We start from the raw sequence: 21,393 nt of genomic DNA, 5'->3' as shown, positions 1-21,393 counted from the left end.
ACCTTATTTAGGGTTTCCTATTATATAAAGGGGACCCAATCATTTGTAAGACTCATCTAATCATTGAGAAAAGAATATACTCTCTACTTTTTGCCTACTGTTCATCAGAATCTTCCTTTTGCTCCACTGCTCTTACTTTACTTTTCTTGCTTGATTGTTCTTACTGTTCTAAACCCACCTCGTGGTCACTAAGATCGAGGTCACTGCTGTCGAGTTATATTGGTTTGATTTACTTATTTCTTTCACTTCTACTTCATATTTTCTTGATTATTAATTGGTATTAAATTAAATCATATATCTTTAAAATCACAAATCAAATTAATTGTATCGTATTTTTGAGGTAAACAAATAATTTACAAGGTCTACATTTTGTTTCACACATTAAAAAATATTCATTTTGTCATAAACAATTGTCATCACCATAATAACACTCATATGTACACCTTTCCCCCTTCTCCAACCTAAGTGGAGAATATGATGAAGAGAAGAAGTAGGCCAAAAGATAGGAGGGCAATAAAGAATGGACCGACCAAAAAAAAAGAAGATAATTATAAAGTTGTATAATTATGAAATATAAAAAGTTGTGGAGCTTACAAATTACAATGCAAGTTTTGTTTCATATATTTGGATTATGTCTGATCTATTCTATTCATTTTCCTACCTTTTTGGTTCTTCCATCCTATTTTTTTTTTTTTTTAAATTTCTGGTAAGGATGTATCTTATCGTAATATATGTGTCAATTGAGTATGTCAATATGTAATTATCACTTAGTGCACGCGGACCCATTTTCAGAATCCTAATCGTCACTTCACTTACTTTGGTTGGTAGCATTTGTTAGTAATTTTTTAATTGTTATAAATGAGATGAATGCATGTGAGTGAGCTGAATGCATTTGTATGTTCTTTTAACGTACTTTGTATTTATGTACTCAATTAAGAAGTACATTTAACTTATAACTAGTGAATGAATTTGTATCTTTATAAATAGAAAATTTTTGACCCTATGAAGGATATACCAAGAAAAAAAATAACAAAATATTCTCCCTCATATTTATTTTGTCTCAATTAGTATATTGTTCTATTTTGCTCTCATTTTTTAATACGTTATCAGCACGAGGTTCTAACCAACTGAGATTATCTGCTTCATCCGAATTTTATCTTCTTCCTAAAAGAGGTAGTCAGTTTCTTTTCCGATTCAGGTATACATTCCTATGTTTATAATATTTCTATTAGGATCTTCTTTAACATGCAATTTAATTACCATATGCATAACTTGTTTTGAATATGATTATAATAATTGCATTGGTATGGAAACAATAAGTTCCAATTAAATTGTTATTTCATTATATAAACTACGAAGAAGTTTAATCATACACATACATAAATAAATATTAAAATTGCATTAAAATAATTAGACTAATTAAGCCCACGTCTAATATTCTAACAGAATATGCATTTAGAAGGAATTCTTGCAAAATTTTCAAAAGGTTTAAATGTGTATTCAATAAATCTATCACCTAAATGTACAAACTAATTAATGACTTTAAAATTAACGACTTAACTATTAGATGTATCGTATTGAATGTTGAAACTTGTCAGAATTGATATCATCTAGTTTTATGCCTACTTAGCTTATTGAAACGTATTCTAAGTAGAACAAAATTATAATAGTATATATTAATTCAACTTATTTATTCTATGAAAATATACTTATATATCTAAAGTTTTGGTGGGTAATATTAAACACTAATTTATCATCGCACTGCACATAATTATTTATTTGATAAATATACATATAGAATATTAATACACGATTATGTACTGCACTGAATTTTTCATTGACAATAATTCTTTTCATTCTAATTCACTTATTTCTATGATAGTTTCCACTATGTCGAATTTGTCAAAGCTTGAATTTATGGCACTTGACATCTCTGGTAATAACTATTTGCCATGGGTACTTGATGCTGAAATTCACCTTGACGCTAAAAGTCTTGGTGACACTATTAAAGAAGGAAATGAAGCATCAAGTCAGAATAAGGCAAAAACCATAATTTTCCTTCGCCATCATGTCGATGAAGGGTTAAAAAGTGAATATTTAACCTTGAAAGATCCATTTCAATTATGGACTAGTTTAAAGGAGCGATATGACCACTTAAAGGCCACGGTATTGCCAAGAGCTCGTCGTGAGTGGATGCACTTACGACTACAAGATTATAAGAGCATAAATGGATATAGTTCTGTTGTATATAGAATAATTTCCCAACTAAAATTATGTAGGGAACCTATGAATGATGAAGACATGCTGGAAAAGGCTCTTTCCACTTTTCATGCCTCAAATATGGTGTTACAACAGCAATACCGTGAAAAGGGCTTTAAGAAATATTCTGAGTTAATTTCATGTTTTTTGGTGGCTAAACAACATAATGCCCTTTTAATGAAAAATTATGAAGCCCGTCCCACTGGATCAGCTCCATTTCCAGAAGTGAATCTGGGAATTATTGATCCAAAGTCTGAAAAAAGACAAAATAATTATCGTAGTCGTATAAATATACGTGGGCGTGGCAAGGGGCGAAATAATAATCGCCATGGTGGTGGTCGTTATAAACAAGAGAACAATAAGGATTCTCAGAGTAATCCTTCAAAAGGCAAAGGTAATGTTTGCCACCAATATGGTATGAAAAATCATTGGGCACGAATTTATTGTACACCTGAGCATTTTGTCAAACTTTATCAAGCATCTATAAAAGGAAAACAAAATAAAGTTGAGACTCACTTGACTTTCAAAATGATGTTGAGGCGGGCCCTATGAATAATCATGATAAAGTTGAAGCAAACATTGCCTATAAAGATGATATTTTTGAAGGTCTTGCAGATATTACTCATTTAGAAGCTGGAGACTTCTTTGAGCATCATAACTGAAGACTTATTATTGGGAAAAATTATAAGAATAAATGTATTTCTTTTTATGAAGTTCATATTTTGAATAAAACTTTTTATGTTGTTGGTATTTAATTTCATAAATGTAGTTTCTTTTGTTCTTATAATTTTCAATATTACTTATGATTATTTTCTTCTTCTTGAAGAATATGAAAACTTCCCTGTCTTCAGTTGACCGTATGAATAATAAAAAATAAATATGTCTTCTGGATAGTGCTACGACGCACACCATATTAAAAGATAAGAGATATTTCTCTTATTTAATTATGAAAGAAGCCAATATAATTATAATATCTGGTAGTACAAAATTAATTGAGGGCTCTGGAAGAGCTACTGTATTACTACCAGGAGGAACTATATTGGCTGTTAATGATGTATTATATTGTAGTAGGTCTCAAAGAAACTTGTTGAGTTTCAAAGATATTCACCAAAATGGCTATCATATTGAGACTGCCAATGAAGGAAAGGTTGAATACCTTTATATTACTACAATAAAAGCAAAAAAGAAGTATGTGCTTGAAAAGCTTCCCGCATTTTCCTCCGGATTATACTACACTAATATTAGTGTAGTTGAATCACATGTCATAGTAAACAAGAAGTTTAGTAATGATTTTATTATTTGGCATGACCAGTTGGGACATCCCGGTTATAATATGATGCACAAAATAATTAAGAATTCACATGGTCATTCATTGAGGAACCAACAGATTCTTCAAATTAAAGAATTCTCTTGTGCTGTATGTTCTCAAGGAAAACTAATTATTAGACCATCAGTAATTAAAGTTGGAGTTGAATCCCCTGCATTTTTGGAACGTATACAGGGTAATATATGTGGGCCCATACATCCTCCATGCGGATCATTCAAATATTACATGGTTTTGATATATACATCTACAAGATGGCCACATGTGTGCTTGTTATCAACCCGCAATTTGGCCTTTGCGAGGTTACTAGCTCAATTAATAAGATTAAGATCACAGTTTCCAGATTATGCAATTAAGACACTTCATCTTGATAATGCTGGGGAATTTACGTTCCAGACCTTTAATGATTATTGCATATCAACTAGGATAACAATTGAGCATCCAGTTGCTCATGTTCATACTCAAAATGGTCTAGCAGAATCATTGACCAAACGCCTCCAATTAATTGCTAGACCAATGCTTATGAGAACAAAACTTCACATTTTAGCATGGGGCCATGCTATTTTGCATGCAACAGCTCTTGTGCGGATCAGACCTATAAGTTATCATAAAGTCTCCCCAATACAATTGACTTTTGGTCAGGAGCCAAATATTTCCCATCTTAGAATATTTGGATGTGCAGTATATGTTCCAATTGCTCCACCACAACGTACAAAGATGAGACCCCAAAGAAGATTGGGGATATATGTTGGGTATGAATCTCTTTCTATTATAAAATATTTGGAACCTATGATTGGAGATTTATTTACGGCAAGATTTACTGATTGCCATTTTGATGAATCAGTATACCCAATATTAGGGGGGAAAAACAAGAAATTGCAAAAGGAGATAGATTAGAATGAATTATCACTATCTCATTTAGATCCTCGAACAAGGCAATGTGAACATGAGGTTCAAAAGATAATTTATTTGCAAAATATTGCAAATCAACTGCCAGATGCATTCACTAACCTACCAAAAGTGACTAAATCGCATATCCCAACTGCTAATGCTCCTATTTGAATTGATGTCCTAGTTGGACAATTTATAAATACAAATGAGTCTAAGCCACACTTGAAACGTGGTAGACCAATTGGTTCCAAAGATAAAAATCCTCGAAAACGAAAAGGAACAAATGATCTAGGAGATCATAATATAGAGGCAATTGCTCAAAAAGAGCCTTGTGACATAACAAATGATAAGACCTCAAAGGAGGTCCAGGTACCTGAAAATATAAGAATGAAGAGATCTTAATAAGTTATGTCTCTACGGCAAAAAGGTGGAACCGAAATAATATTATTATCGACAACATTTTTGCTTATAATGTTGCGATTGAAATAATGCAACAAAATGAGGATCTTGAACCAAGATCCGTCGATAAATGTAGGCAGAGAAATGATTGGCCAAAATGGAAAGACGCTATCCAGGCAGAATTAACATCACTTGAAAAACGTAAAGTATTTGGACGTATAGTCCGAACACCTGAAGGAATAAAGCTAGTGGATACAAATAGGTTTTTGTGCAAAAACAAAATGATAAAAAAGAAGTCGTTAGATATAAAGCACGACTTGTGGCACAAAGATTTTCGCAAAAACCTGGCATTGATTATATGTAGACATATTTCTCCTGTGGTGGATGCAATCACTTTCAGGTATCTTATAAATTTGGCAGTCCATGAAAAAGTTGATATGCATCTAATGGATGTTGTCACAGCCTATTTATATGGCACATTAGATAACGAAATTTATATGAAAATCCCCGAAGGGCTTGAAGTTCCTAAAACTAATAAATTTTTTTGGAAAACTTGTTCAATAAAGCTTCAAAAATCCTCTTATACAGATTGAAACAATTAGGGCGAATGTGATATAATCGCCTGAGTGAGTATTTGCTGAAAGAAGGGTATAAGAATGATCCAATTTGTCCATGTGTATTTATAAGAAGGTCTGGATCTGAATTTGTTATAATCGTTGTATATGTTGATTATCTAAATATCATTGGAACTCCTGGGGAACTTCCAAAAGCAGTAGACTGTTTGAAGAAAGAGTTTGAAATGAAAGATCTTGGAAAGACAAAATTTTGTCTTCGTCTACAAATTGAGCATATGAAAGATGGAATTTTTGTCCATCAATCAACTTATACTGAAAAGATCCTAAAGCGTTTTTATATGGATAAAGCACATCCATTGAGTACCCCTATGATTGTGAGATCACTTGATATAAATAAAGATCCATTCCGACCTCATGAAAATGATGGAGAGCTTCTTGGTGATGAAACTCAATATCTTAGTGCAATTGGGGAACTAATGTATCTTGCAAATAATACTCGACCAGATATAACTTTTACAGTAAGTTTATTAGCAAAATTTAGTTCCTTTCCAACAACAAGACACTGGAATGGTGTTAAGCATATTTTTAGATGCCTCCGAGGGACTATTGATATGGGATTATTTTATTCTTATTAATCCGATTCACAGTTGATTGGTTATGCAGATGCAGGTTATTTGTATGACCCATATAAAGCCCGATCTCAAGCAGGCTATCTATTTACTTGTGGGGATACAGCCATTTCATGGCGTTCAACAAAACAAACTTTAGCTGGTACATCTTCCAATCATGCAGAGATAATAGTTATTCATGAAGCTAGTCGAGAATGTGTATGATTGAGATCAGTGGCTCAACATATTCAACAACTGTGTGGTCTTTATTTAAAAACGAAGATTCCAATGATATTGTATGAAGACAATGCTGCTTGCATAGCTCAATTTAAAGGAGGATATATCAAAGGAGACAGAACAAAGCACATTTCACCAAAGTTCTTTTTCACACACGATCTTCAGCAAAATGGTGAGATAAATGTTCAACAAATCCGTTCAAGTGACAATCTAGCAGATTTATTCACTAAGGCATTAATAACATCAACATTTGAGAACCTGAGACATAATATTGGAATGCGCCGTCTTCGACATATCAAATAAAGCTTTCGTCAGAGGGAGTATAATACGCGTTGTACTCTTTTTCCCTTAACCAAGGTTTTGTCCCAAGTGGGTTTTCCTGGTAAGGTTTTTAATGAGGCAACACTCAATGCGTATTACAAGATATGTGTACTCTTTTTCCTTCACTAGGCTTTTTCCCACTGGGTTTTCCTAGTAAGGGTTTAACGAGGCACATTATCTTTTAAATGGACATTCAAGGGGGAGTGTTATAAATGAGATGAATGCATGTGAGTGAGGTGAATGAATTTGTATGTCCATTTAACGTACTTTGTATTCATGTACTCAATTAAAAAGTACATTAACTTATAACTAGTGAATGAATTTGTACCTTTATAAATAGGGAACTTTTGACCCTATGAAAGATATACCAAGAAAAGAAATAACAAAAAATATTCTCCCTCATATTTATTTTGTCTCAATTAGTATATTGTTCTATTTTGCTCTCATTTCTTAATATTAATCTCTTTTTTTATATATATTGTCTAAGCTTTTGTTGTATAATTGTTTTAACTCAACATAAATAAATTAAAAATAATAACAATGATAATAATAATATCAATACTTAACATCTAAAACAACATAAAAATTTCGGTCGCGCTTTATCTTAACATGTATTTTTTGTTCCAATAAACGACACACGTCGAATAACAGTTGCAACAACTTTAGAGTATTGAATTACAAGAGTACAAGACCATGTCTCTACAAAAGTAAAGTAAAGCTATTATAAATATAATTATTGCTACTTTGCTAGCTATTTTCAGTGCGGAGAACATTCAAGATATATATTAAGATTATATTCATGGATTATCAGTAAATTATTTTTTTGAACATTTGTATCATTCAAGTTGGTATTAAAGCCTGATTTCGATTCGGTGAGAATAACAGTGGATCGGACTGTTATTAAGAGGCACCTTCTTAGTGATAGTACAGATTCGTTTAATTTGGTGGTGAAAACAGAATTCTTCACCAAGGGGATCACTAAGGGTATGCAACACCTAATTCACATATACATGAAAGAAAAAAATTAACCTTGTATATATAGTATAATTTTTGGCAAAGAGAGTTTGGGTGAAACCCCTTCCGTTCACCTAGCTTTGGCCTTGGTTTAACTGGTCTCATCTAACTACGGAGATGCTGATTCATGACACTGAGTTGAAAGCGAAAATTGAAGAGCTCATTTGTTTCCATTGCCCAACTCCTCGATACTCTCTAAGTTAAACAATGAAGGGACTAGGTAGACTAGGACTAGGACTGGGATTGGGACGCCATCCAACATCCAAAATCTGTAACTCTCTCCAAATATGTAACTAAAGCAACAACATTGAAGTAATAAGAAACTTGCATTTATCAGGACAACTTTTTGTGTTAAGGTTATGTTCAACCATGCTCGAACAACATCTATCGGCCCTCGGCCATAATTTAATAAAAGGTTATGTTCGACCACTCTCAAACAATACCTATCGGCCCTCGACCACGATTTAATAAAAGGTCATGTTCGCCCACGCTCGAACAACACCTATCGGCCATCGGCCATGATTTAATAAAAGGTTATGTTCGAGCACGCTCGAACAACACCCATCGGCCCTCAACCACGATTTAATAAAAGATTATGTTCAACCATGCTTGAACAACACCTATCGTCCCTCGGTCACGATTTAATAAAAGGTTAGGTTCGACCACGCTAGAATAACACCTTTCGGCCCTCAACCTCAATGTAATAAGAGGTTAGGTTTGATCATGCTCAATATCTATCGGCCCTCGATTGAAACTTAATAAAGGGTAAAGTTCGACCCAACTCAAACAACATTTTTCGTCCCTCAGTCACGACTTGGCAAAAGACCAAAATCAGCCAAGTTCAAACAACACCTATCAACCTAATTTAAATAAAGAGTCACAACCGACTTATATAAACAAAAGGTAGATACGGTCCACAAATAACAGTTAAAAAGGCTACGACCAACTAGATGACAACGATAATAGAAAGAGCACAAGTCGTAAACAAGCAAACGACAACAGAAAAGCACATGAGCACAAAAACAAATAACATGTATGGAAGTACAAAAAACAACTTGAGTTCCCATATACAAAAATCTGCAGAGTTCATTACAAGGGATCTTAAAGATGAAGAAAAAATAAAAAAGAAGTCTAAGAAAAAGGCTACTGGCCCTCGCCATCACGAGCCTCTGCGAGCTCACCATCTAGGCCCCTGTCACTATGGCCACCTTCGCCCTGATGATAAGTGGTGTCATACCAGGCATCCTCCTCGAGTCGGTCCACACCCTCTTCCCCATCCTCCTCATCAGCCTGAGGCATAGCGGGATCATATCCACAAGTGACTCAAGCTTCACGAGCCTTAACACGGGTATCTTCAAGGGCAGCCTCAGCCTTGAAAGGTCCTATTCTCCAACTCGAGCATCTCCGCATTTCTCTGAGCATCCAAACGAGAAAACTATGCCTTCTCGAGCTCCTCCTGCTTCTCAAAAATCTCGTTGTTGAGGGACTCTGATGATAGACTATAATTGCGTATTTTAGTCAATTATTATAGTCTAATTTACTGCACTTTAGTTGAGTTTGCGCTTTAATCTCTAGTGTTTTGCACTAAGTGTGTGTTTTATGTCTTGTAGGAGTGATTCTGAGCTATATAGATATTATGGAATGAATTCAAGTGATTTGGAGCTTTGAAGTCTGAGTAAAAGCCCAAGGAATTAAGTTGGACTCATAATCGGGGATCAACAGATGATAGAGCAACGAAACGAAGAATCGAGTAGGCATATTGCATACTATCTAGTAAAATGCACATAATGTTTCGCTCAGAACTCCATTTGGGCTCCACAATATATGGTTGAAAATATAACTAAAAGGGATACAACTTTCATGTTTTACATTTTACCAAATTCTAAACGGAACATGGTGAAAAATGCACGAAACAGTAGACTTGCCAAATACCGCGTCCGTACCGCGCCCAGACCATGACTGCGGACGTCCGGGCCTGGAAACTTGTCCTTTTTCGCGTAGGAGAATGTATAATTGTTTGGACCCGACCCTACTTGGTATATATACATGAAAAAATGGTATTTTGAGGGGAGGAGACTAATTTTTGACACAGATTCGACCTAAGGAGGCAGAGACACAATAGGAGCAAGGCGGAGAATGCTTCTACGAGTTTTTCCTTCCTCTTACTATTTGGTCATTGTTGGTTATGACTTTTAGTATTGTAGTTTTACATACTATTATGAATAGCTAATTTGTTATCTAGGGTTTTGATAGAACCTTTTGTAGGATAAATTCTTGTTATGTTTTTATATAATTGAGCCGTTGGATTTCTCTACTTGTTCAACTACGTGTTTATTGTTGTTGATTGAATGGTCATCGATTGACTGTGCCTATTTATTATGTGTTGCTTGAGAAAGGATACATATTTAGGTTGTTGTTGAACAACGTCACTCCTAACGTATGTGAGAAATCAATACAACGGTTTTAAAGGTAGGTTTATAAATAACAAAGCATTGACGTGGTCATAATGAGCGGTTAGACAAAGCCAACTAGCGTAGTTCGAAAGAATATGTTTAGTAAATTGTTGTAGTTTCTCAATTTAGAATTACGCACCTAAAGTGCTCACGATTAGTAGAGAATACATTGGCGAAATTATTTGGAACATAGCGGGAAGGATTCCAATATTTGGGGAAATCATAACTCTAGACCTCCTTAGTTTTGTCTCAAATTTCATCATTGTTAGTTGATAATTTTACTGCTTTATAATAGTGTTAGTTAATTAGTTAGAAATAAATATTATAATCTCTATAATTAGAAAATTGTTTGGACCAGTGGTTCTTAGCAATATTGAACAATTGCATCTAAGCCTTCGTTCTCTGTGAGATTCGACTTCAAACTTATAGACCAGATTATATTTGCAGCGACCGCTTATCCTTTTTAGGACGAGTTGGGAGTGATTGATAACTAGGGATTTTGACGCATTTTATACTCTTTCTTACTCATGCTTTGATTAGAAATTCATACAAAATAGTCCCAAAAGGCTCATAAGTTGTGCTTGATTGCAGGTTTGATCAACAAAGTGACAAGATATCAAAGATCAGCTCAAAAGGAGTGAAACTTGCACAAGTGCCAAAGACAAGACAAGCTCAGGCAAAATAGGTCCAGTGCGGCCGCACACCACTTTGTGCAGTCTGCACTAGGAGATTCAGAGAGCAGGATTCCAAGCTAAGAGGCAGTGCAACCGCACTAGGTTTTGTGCGGTCCACATTGAAGGCAATGCGGCCGCACTACCATTTTGTGTGGTCCGCAGAGCTGAGATTCAGAGAAGTTGCAAGATAAAGTTCTGAAGCATGTGCGGTCCGCGGTCTATTTTATGCGGACCGCACTAGAAGTCACCGCGGTCGCAACCCATTTTGTGCGGTCCGGGGAGCCTGAGTTGAGAGAGCTGGATTTTGAAGCCAAGAGTCCTAGTGCGGCCGCAGTTCATTTTGTGCGGTCCGCACTAAATCCGCAGAGGCGTTTTTGTCCAGATTTTTCAGCCTAGTATAAATAGCTTCTTTTTCATTTTTAGGTATCAGATATTGTAATTGAGCAGCTGCACTCGTGGGTTTGAGATTCTTAGCTATTTTGGGCACTTTTAGCTACTTTTAATCATTGAATCTTTGTGTTTAACTTAGTGATTAATTAATATGATTTTATCTTCATCTATTTCTTGTTTTCCTTCTTCAATTATGAGTAGCTAGACCCATTAGCTAGGGTTGTGGCTCAATTCTAGTGTGGGTAATTTATGGGTCTTGTATTTTAGAGCTAATTTGACTATGGGTGTTTGTTATTTAAGCCAATTTCATGGTTAATTTCTAAATTAGTGGTTGCAAACACTAGTTTGTGTTGAGTTGACTTGAGCTCTTCTTGAGAAAGAGAGCTTAACTCTCCGAAATTGGTCCAACAAGGAATTGGAGCGTACTCAAGAGATTGATAGCCCCAATGAAAGGGTTAAACCTTGAGAGAGTAATACCCGACTTGAACCCTAGTTGCTTGTGCAAATTTGCGTACCCAATTGGTCTTGAGAAAGTCAATTGGGCAAAATCACTTGAACCACCGAGAGGTGTAGAGTGGGTAAATTAGTGCAACAATTATATCATACTCCCCAAATCTGTCAAACGTGCCTTAGACTCAAGTACCTGTCAATTGACCACCTAGGCAGAAGTCATTACCCTAGTGCCTTTTAAACCTATTTGAACAACTCATAGTATTATAACTCTTAGCATAATTTAGTTGTAATCACCAATTGTAGTTTGATAATAGTAGAAGTAGGAAAGAACCCCAAAAATGAATAGAAGTTTAATTAAGAACACATACGCAATCCTAAACTAGATAGATACTCGATTCCAATTCTAGCTCTCTGTGGATATCGATCCTGACCCAAAATTGGGTAAAAGCTATTGCGACCCTCTCTTGCTACTTAATTAGTAGTGTGGAGTTGGAAGCGATCACTTTTTGGCGTCGTTGCTGGGGAGCTAACGGTTTTGGTTATCTATTTAGTTAGTTTTGTGTATTGTTCTTCTTTCCGTCTTTGTTACTAATTTCTGTGTGTCAATACTTCAGGTACCAAATGGCTTTAAATGCTAATGACCCTCTTAGAAACGTGCTTGCGGGGGAGGAGGTTGATGATATTGGAGAGGATGAGGTGCCTCTTGCACCTCCTGGACCACGAAGAGGTCGCCAGGCTAATGCTAATGAGAATATTCCAGACCCTTCTCCGCCACCTCCAAGAGCAGTTCCTCGGGTGCTCCCAAACCAAGTCTATGCAAGTGCAATTGTCCCACCCCGAATTCGGGCGGGCAATTTTCAAATCACTAATGTGATGCTGACATTGTTGGAGCAGCGTAGGTACTTCACGGGCGCTGCCGATCAAAATGCTTACAAACATCTCAAGGGGTTCGTGGATACCTGTTGGGGGAGCAAGCAAACCAATGTACCCGAGGATGCACTTCGATTGAGGCTTTTCCCATTCTCACTTAGGGGGAAGGCATTGGATTGCCTTGAGCGACTTACTAACCATTCCATCACAACTTGGGATGAATTGGCGGATAAGTTCATTTCCAAAATTTGTAAGCTCGTGTGGAAACACTTACATTCTTGTAGCGGTTGATTATGTCTCAAAATGGGTTGAGGCTGTGGCCTTGCCCAACAATGAAGCTAGGAGTGTGGTGGCATTTCTGAAGAAGAGCATTTTCACGAGGTTTGGTACGCCTTGAGCAATTATTAGTGATGGAGGATCGCATTTTTGTAATAGAGCTTTTGATGCTTTGCTTTACAAGTATGGTGTCAACCACAAAGTGTCTACGCCTTATCATACTCAAGAAAGTGGCCAGGTTCAAGTGTCCAACAGGGAGATCAAGATCATTTTGTCCTAGACTGTCAATGCCAATAGGACCGATTGGTCCAAAAAGTTAGATGATGCTCTATGGGCTTACCGGACCGCCTACAAGACTCCAATTGGTATGTCATCGTACCGGTTGGTGTTTGGAAAAGCATGTCATTCACCGGTGGAGTTGGAGCATAAGGCCATGTGGGCCTTGAAGAAGTTGAATCTTGAGTGGGATGTAGCTGCAAATCTTCGGGTTGAGCAACTAAATGAACTTGATGAATTCTGGTTTCATGCCTACTCCAGTTCGTCCTTGTACAAGGACAAGATGAAGTACCTTCATGACAAATATGCTCGTGGAAAAGAGTTTAGAGTGGGTGATTTGGTGCTCTTATTCAACTCTCGGCTACGGTTGTTTCCGGGAAAGCTAAAGTCAAAGTGGAGCAGACCATTTGAAGTAGTGTGTGTGACCCCGTTTGGTGCTCTTGATTTGAAGAACAAAAGTGGGGAAGTTTTTAAAGCGAATGGGCATAGGGTCAAGCACTATTTGGGGAAGTTTGATGATAGCCATGTGGTGGCTGTTGTTCATTTCAAATGATTGGATGGTAACATGCGTCGTGCCGCGACGTTAAATCAGGCACTTCTTGGGAGGCAACCCATGTGTTTTTCTTCTTGTTTTCTTTGATATTCTTTGTAGTATAGAATTGAATTTTGGGCTAACTGGTTGTGAGATGTTATAGGATTGAGTTGATGCAGTGCAAAACATAGTGGAAAAAATGCACAGGTCTCTAATATTGCCAGTGCGGCTGCACTACTATTTTGTGCGGACCGCACTGGTAAAGGGTAAAGTGTGATCTCTCTAAAGTTTGCCACCGCGACCGCACTACATTTTGTGCGGACTGCGGTGGACCTCTACGGCCACAGTCCATTTTGTGCGGACCGCAGAGCGTTGACTTCTCAAGCTTGAACAAAGTTGTGCAGTGCGGACCATGGTCCATTTTGTGTGGTCCGCACTGGTTGGTGAGATTAGGCCCCAGGCCCTTTTATATAAATAGGGCCTGAGGGCCTCCTTTTACCCTTTTTGAACTTTTAACTCTCAGAAGCATATAAACACTATTCATCCGTGTCTCTGCTCGTAACTAACTGTTTTGAATCATCATTCCTCATTTCATCTCATAACTAGTAACATTACACTTCTTTCTACTTGTTTAATTTTGTTTAAATTGTTGTTTTTCTTGCTTTCCTTTCTTTTCTTCTCATATTTTATTTCATAGAGTAGGTTAGGGTTGTTAATTTTTAGGTTAACATAGACATAGATAGTTAAAATCAATGAGTAACCAGGGACACTACTTAGGTGGAAAATTGGACCCAAAATCAAAATACATGAAACCCTAATTTAGTGCCACAACTAGGCACTCAGTGCGGACCGCGGTCGTTTTTGTGCGGTCCACGGTGCCCCAGTACCATTTTGTGCGGACCGCACTGATGAACTTCTGATTGTTGAACTTTGGGCAGTGCGTCCGCACTACATTTTGTGAGGACTGCAATAGCCCAAGTGCGGCCGCGGTTGATTTTGTGCGGTCTACACTGCCTAGATACAAGGAGTGGGTAGTCTGAACCCCACCACTGTGTAGACCACAGTTAATTTTGTGCGGTCCACGGTGTCGTCAGTGCGGCCATAGTTGATTTTGTGCGGTCCACACTGGGTGAATCTGCAACATGTCTATAGCAATTTTTGTTCTGATTCTGCAACTCTATGCTTAACTGACGATGCTCATACTAACAGTCCAGTTGATTGTGATTGCAGACAATGGTGAGACAACGTGGTAAACAACCAGGTAGAGGAGAATACTCCTGGAGAGGGAAGAAGAAAATGATAAAACTCACTCCCCAAGTCCGGGAAAACATTAAAAGGACAAGAAAACTAATAAAAGCTGCTGATAGAGCTACTTCCCAGTCCTTGAGGAGTGAGTATAAGCCATCACAGGAAATTTCTTCAGACTCCATGCCAGAGTACATAGAAGACTGGCCGGAGAGACCTAGGCTAAGAGACATTCCTCCACCATCACCCACTGCCCAAGCACCAACAAATGTTATTTCTGAGTCGTCTGAGGGCTCTGCAGCAGGTAGTGAGGAATACTCCACCTCTCCCATAGCTTCATTATCCGGAGAGGATGCAGTAGGAGGTGAGGAGGATATAGATAGAGATGAGGAAGTGGCATAAAGAGGAGAACCAAGGATTGGGGGTGTTGATAAAATGAGGAAGCCGGAGGTTTGGCGAGATAGATTTGTTAGTGAGGTGGCATACCATAAATTTTGGGAGTGGTGGCCGATGAGAAAGTTGATCTTGGAGTGGAGTTTCATTGATAGGGACCTGCTACCTCACAACCCCAACATGCAGAGGTAGTTTAGGACAAGAGTGGGTTGGGAACATTTTCTAGAAGAGTGTGTGGATGGCAACGAACACATGGTCAAAGAGTTTTACTGCAATGTAGCCCACATAAAAAAGTGCTCCAAAGTGACCAAAGTTCGAAATCTGAAAGTGTTATTTGAAGGGAAGTACCTCAACGAATACCTTGGCTTCAATGAGGAGGATGAGACCCTGTACATGGCAAAATTGGAAATGGGTGAGGAGGTTCATCCCTGGCTAGCATAATACCTGGCAATCCCAGGTACCACCCCCGACTGGTTGACTAATGGAGTCAAGATCTTGAGACGGAGTTTAAATTTTGAGGCACGGGGGTGGGAGACTTTTGTATGTAGCAGGTTGGACCCCACGGCACATGACAACACCCTTCCTCTTTCCCAGGCTATTTTGGTAGCTTCGATCATGGCAGTGTACCTAATCAATATGGGGAATGGGATGTCGAGGATTATCTCCATTGTGGGTGCCGAGCATGACAGAAACTATCCGTTCCCCAGTACCCTCACTATGTACTTCCAGGGCTTGAAGGTGGAAAAGAGGCCCTTCGATGTCAAAGTCAAAGCGAAGTCCCCTTTCTCTTGGTACAACATGCAGGGGGATGATAACCCCAAGAGCAAGAACTTCAAGGGTACAACTACGACTACAATTGCCCAGTCTGAAGAGCCAGTTGTGGTAGTGGCTCCTGCTGAGCCTACCTCCACTTCCACAGATATCCCTCCCGGTCCATCCACATCCACAACCATTCCTGCTGGCCCATCCACCTCAGCAGGCCCAGAGATTCCATCTTCCCGGGCCCATCCTATTACTGCCCACAGATTGAGCCAGGAAGTTATGAGTATCAACAATTGGATGCAGACTACCTCATCCAAATTGTCCATTTTGACCACCACTGTTGAGGCTCAGTCGGATCCTCCAGCTCCATAGGTTCCACAGTCCATAGAGGATGCTTTTAAGGAGATGTTAGACAACCAGAAGAAAATCCTCGACAACTAGAAGAAGCTTGCTGAGACAGTTGATTCACACAGCAAGGCTCTCAAGGAGATTGCTAGGGAGCACAAGAAGTTGATGAATACACGGGCTTCCAAGGAGTCCGTGAAGGAGCTGAGAGCGGATGTTGACAGACTGAAGGCAAATCACCTGCCTTTAGACTTATTGCTCCAGGACCCACCACTAGCAGTTCATCCACAGCCGGAGCAGTCTCAGAGGCCTCCCAAGAGGAGGAGGATGATTCCCAGAGTAGATGGTGCAAGCATCCAATTGGCTGACCCAATGGAGGCTTCCTCCAGTCAGCCACCGGATGTATCTCAGGAGCCTGTCCAGGTCCAGGCCTAGGTCCCAGCAGTAAAGCAGCATCCCACAAGAATCCAGTCTGAGGTCCCCGAGCACATTGAGGACCCTGGGACTACTCAGGAGCCCATGCAGACAGACATGCCATAGGGAATTTTCTTATATCCTTAACCCTCTCTCTTTTTGAAGTTTTATTTAGACTAGTTGGCATTGGGGACAATGCCAGCTTTCATTTGAGGGGGTAGGCCCTACTTGTTATTCATTCGGATGATTGTATATATTTGACATTTTTTATGCGTTCTCGATTTTTCATCTTTGGTCTGTATATAATTCTGATATTTCTTTACATTTATCGCATTTTTCTTTCACTTTGGGTCTGTATATAAAGTTATATCACATTGTATATATTCATCCCGTCCATTGTATATTCAAATCCCCTCTTGTATATATTCATTCTATTTTCCGCAAAATTTTTCGTTTTTAGCTTCTTATTTATGATTCGTAGGTTTTTGTTTTCGGAGTTTGCAATAAGCCTTTGGTTTTATTAATGCCACGGTTCTTTCCAAAGGTGGAGTGTTGTGTGAACCGGGTGGCTCTTCCCAATGATGGATGGTGTGACAACCTTCTTAAGGGTTTGAGTCCGTTTTTCTTTTTTGTTTTTAGTAGTTAGTAGTTAAGGGTGCCTTAAACAAAGCTTCACTTGGGCCTAGCATATTTGCCTTTGATCTTATGGTCAAAAATAAATTGTTGTGTTTAGGATGGTGAAAGTTGTGACCTTGAGACACTTGTGTTGACCGATAATCATCAAGTGATTTTTCGGGACCATTGTGTGCTCAAATCGTATCTAAGGTCATTGTGGGACCCCGACTCTAGGTCTCTATCAATCCCTTAGCTTGTGTGGTGAGTAATTGAATTGCAAGTCCAAGTCCTGAGCCATTGGTCTAGAACTTGCCCTAAATGTTTGTTGAGGCGAAATCCTAAGTGAATTTTGACTTGAGACATGATTATAGGCTCTCCTTGATCTAAATAATAGTTTGAACAATTCCATAGGCTACCAGTGAATGTGTGCCAAATGAGTCAAGTGAATGTGTGCCAAATAAATCAAAAGAAGTGATTAAGGGAATATGGAACCTACTTAGACCAAAGCATTCCCTACCCTGAACCAAAAGCCTTCACAATATATCCGCAAAAGCCCTATATGATCTTGAGTTGAATGAAGCTTACATTAGTGGATACTCACATAAGGGGCAAACATATGATACTTAGAGCTGGACTTGTGACTTTTTCTTGAGAGAGATGAGTGAATTTCTATTAACCTCATTTTATGTGCCACTATTCTAAAGGTGAGGTTTGCTTAGGGAAAGTTGATGATGTGTGAGTTTGGGTTCCAAAATGACCAAAGTAATTGAAAGAGTTCTTTGATGTGTTGAGTCAACTCTTGATGCTCTTGTGTCGCATTTGATCCATGGTTTTTCAAAAAGTAAATGTTGTTAATGATTCATTTGTATTGAGGGCAATTGTTAGTCCTAATTGATGCTAGCTGAGGTTGCTTTAGGACAACTGAAAATTTCTTGGATTTTCCCTTAAGGGGTGAGTCTTATTTTGTTTGCTTGAGGACAAGCAAAAGCTTAAGTTTGGGGGAGTTGATAACTAGGGATTTTGTCGCATTTTATACTCCTTCTTACTCATGCTTTGATTAGAAATTCATACAAAATAGTCCCAAAAGGCTCATAAGTTGTGCTTGATTGTAGGTTTGATCAACAAAGTGACAAGATGTCAAAGATCAGCTCAAAAGGAGTGAAACTTGCAAAAGTGCCAAAGACAAGACAAGCTTAGGCAAAATAGGTCTAGTGTGGCCGCACACCACTTTGTGCGGTTCGCACTGGGAGATTTAGAGAGCAGGATTCCAAGCTAAGAGGCAGTGCAGCCGCACTAGGTTTTGTGCGGTCCGCACTGAAGGCAATGCAGCCGCACTACCATTTTGTGCGGTCCGCAGAGCTGAGATTCAGAGAAGTTGCAAGATGAAGTTCTGAAGCATGTGCGGTTCGCGGTATATTTTATGTGGACCGCACTAGAAGTCACCGCGACCTTAGTCCATTCTGTGCGGTCCACGGAGCCTGAGTTCAGAGAGCTGGATTTTGAAGCCAATAGTCCTAGTGCGGCCACAGTTCATTTTGTGCGGTCCGCACTAACCCCGCAGGGGCATTTTGTCCAGATTTTTTAGCCTAGTATAAATAGCTTCTTTTTCCATTTTTAGGGTATCAGATATTGTAATTGAGCAGCTGCACTCATGGGTTCGAGATTCTTAGCTATTTTGGGCACTTTTAGCTACTTTTAATCATTAAATCTTTGTGTTTTACTTAGTGATTAATTAATATGAGTTTATCTTCATCTATTTCTTATTTTTCTTCTTTAATTATGAATAGTTAGATCCATTATCTAGGGTTGTGGCTCAACTCTAGTGTGGGTAATTGATGGGTCTTGTATTTAGGGCTAATTTGACTATGGGTGTTTGTTATTTTGACCAATCTCATGGTTAATTTCTGAATTAGTGGTTGCAAACACTAGTTTGTGTTGAGTTGACTTAAGCTCTTCTTGAGAAAGAGAGCTTAAGTCTCCGAAATTGGTCCAACAAGGAATTGGGGCATACTCAAGAGATTGATAGCCCCAATTAAAGGTTAAACCTTGAGAGAGTAATACCCGACTTGAACCCTAGTTGCTTGTGCAAATTTGCGTACCCAATTGGTCTTGAGAAAGTCAATTGGGCAAAATCACTTGAACCACCGAGAGGTGTAGAGTGGGTAAATTAGTGCAACAGTTATATCATACTCCCCAAATCTGTCAAACGTTCCTTAGACTCAAGCACCCGTCGATTGACCACCTAGGCGGAAGTCACTACCCTAGTGCCTTTTAAACCTATTTGAACAACTCGTAGTATTATAACTTTTAGCATAATTTAGTTGTAACCACCAATTGTAGTTTGATAATAGTAGAAGTAAACAAAAACCCCAAAAATGAATAGAAGTGTAATTAGGAACACATACGCAATCCTAAATTAGATAGATACTCGATTCCAATTCTAGCTCTATGTGGATATCGATCCCGACCCAAAATCGGGTAAAAGCTATTGCGACCCTCTCTTGCTACTTAATTAGTAGTGCGAAGTTGGAAGCGATCAGTGATCAGCCTCCAACTGGAACCAACACTCTTCGAGATGCCCTCGTAATTCGACCACCTGAGCTTGAAGATCATTGCCCTGGGCCTCCATGCCCCTACCAACCTCAAGCTCCTCTTCCTTACTTCTCAACTCCCCTCAAGGACGCTACACTTCTGATGGCTTGCACCAGCTTATTGTCCCTTTTCTTCAACTCGTCCCTCGAGAACTGCATGTCTCCGCCCTCACAAAACCACCTACGGAGATGCCAATACTTGCCATGATACTCAAAGTATTTATCTTTCAGCTTCACGAAGATATCTATATGCCTCTTCTCCTCTGGGCACTCTCAATCTCAAAAATCACCGTCTACAAACCAAAAAATAGAAGAAAAAAGTCATAACAATGAACGCCCTAAAAACAAGAAAAGGTTAGGATCACGAATACGTACCTTAAGAGCGAGGCCGACAATGCTCCTCGACAAAGCACCATCATTTATTTCTTTAAGAGTCTTACCCTCAATTTCAGAATAAAGGGGACCAAGGACAATGACTATCTCCTCGGTATTCATCTATAGATCGCGATCCATGGGGATCACGATAGTCCTCATAGACCTCTATAACCTTACCTTAAGCTGGGTAAGCCCTACTTCGCTCATCCTCAGGTTGTCCGCATCGACATCGGAATCTGACTCATTGATGTCGTCCAAATTCACACCACTAATTGGGATTGTGAAGCGGTCGATGCAATTATAATTACCCAACGTGAGTCGGGGTCGATTCCACGGAGAGCTTATATTGGATTAGGTATATATTTAGACTTGGTGTATGATGTGCCCAAAATACACTTCCACATGATTGGTTGTTTTTTTCTACTTCTAATGATTATGCTAATGTTTACAAATAAAAAGCTAGGGAATGATATTTTTGATGTTGCTGTTTTTCAAGTTTATAAAAGATCTAGGGTCGTGACTTCCACCTAGGTGGTTACCTAATAGACTGTGGGCTTTAGGGTAAGTTTGATTAGTCAAGGTCGTAATATAGCAATCACACGTAATTACCCACTCAATACCTCTAGGTAGTTAGAGTGGGTTTGCCCAATTTGGCTTTCTCAAGTACAAATGGATATGCACAAAACAAGTGATAGATGCTCAAGTCAGGTCTTACTATCTCTAGATTCAACCCTTTATTTGGGGCTGTCAATTTCTTGAGTTCACCTCAATTCCTTGTTAGCCAAGTTTTCCTAAACTTAGTCTCTCGTTCTCAAGTAGAGTCTAAGTCAATTAGGCATGAATCAATGTTTGCAATCATTAATTCTTAAATTCAAGCAAGAACTAGGCTAAATATCACTAACCCAATCACAAACAAGCCCAAAATTAAACACCCATTAGGTACCCACACTTAGGATTGGGTCACAACCGTAGCTAGAAATTTAGCTACTCATTGAGAAAATTGAAGAAACTACAGAAGAAAATAAGATTAAACTCATAATAGATGATAAAGGAAAGAAAATTCAATGTTAAAATGATAAATGTTACCCAAAACAGTGAAGG

General features: G+C 38.5%; 1 protein-coding gene across 1 annotated transcript; it reads left to right on the top strand.

Annotated features, from left to right (window-relative positions):
- The first annotated feature begins 1,890 nt into the window (after nt 1-1,890).
- LOC107800606 (uncharacterized) lies at nt 1,891-2,921 on the top strand. Its single transcript, XM_075236410.1, has 2 exons — nt 1,891-2,653; nt 2,866-2,921. The coding sequence occupies exons 1-2, from the start codon at nt 1,891-1,893 to the stop codon at nt 2,919-2,921; spliced, it is 819 nt and encodes a 272-aa protein (XP_075092511.1).
- Nucleotides 2,922-21,393: the final 18,472 nt, after the last annotated feature.

Source organism: Nicotiana tabacum, chromosome 18 (genome assembly GCF_000715075.1).
Source record: "Nicotiana tabacum cultivar K326 chromosome 18, ASM71507v2, whole genome shotgun sequence".
Classification (NCBI taxonomy): Eukaryota; Viridiplantae; Streptophyta; class Magnoliopsida; order Solanales; family Solanaceae; genus Nicotiana; species Nicotiana tabacum.
The sequence above is the reverse complement of the archived record's forward strand: the minus strand, read 5'-3'. Positions and strand labels throughout refer to the sequence as shown.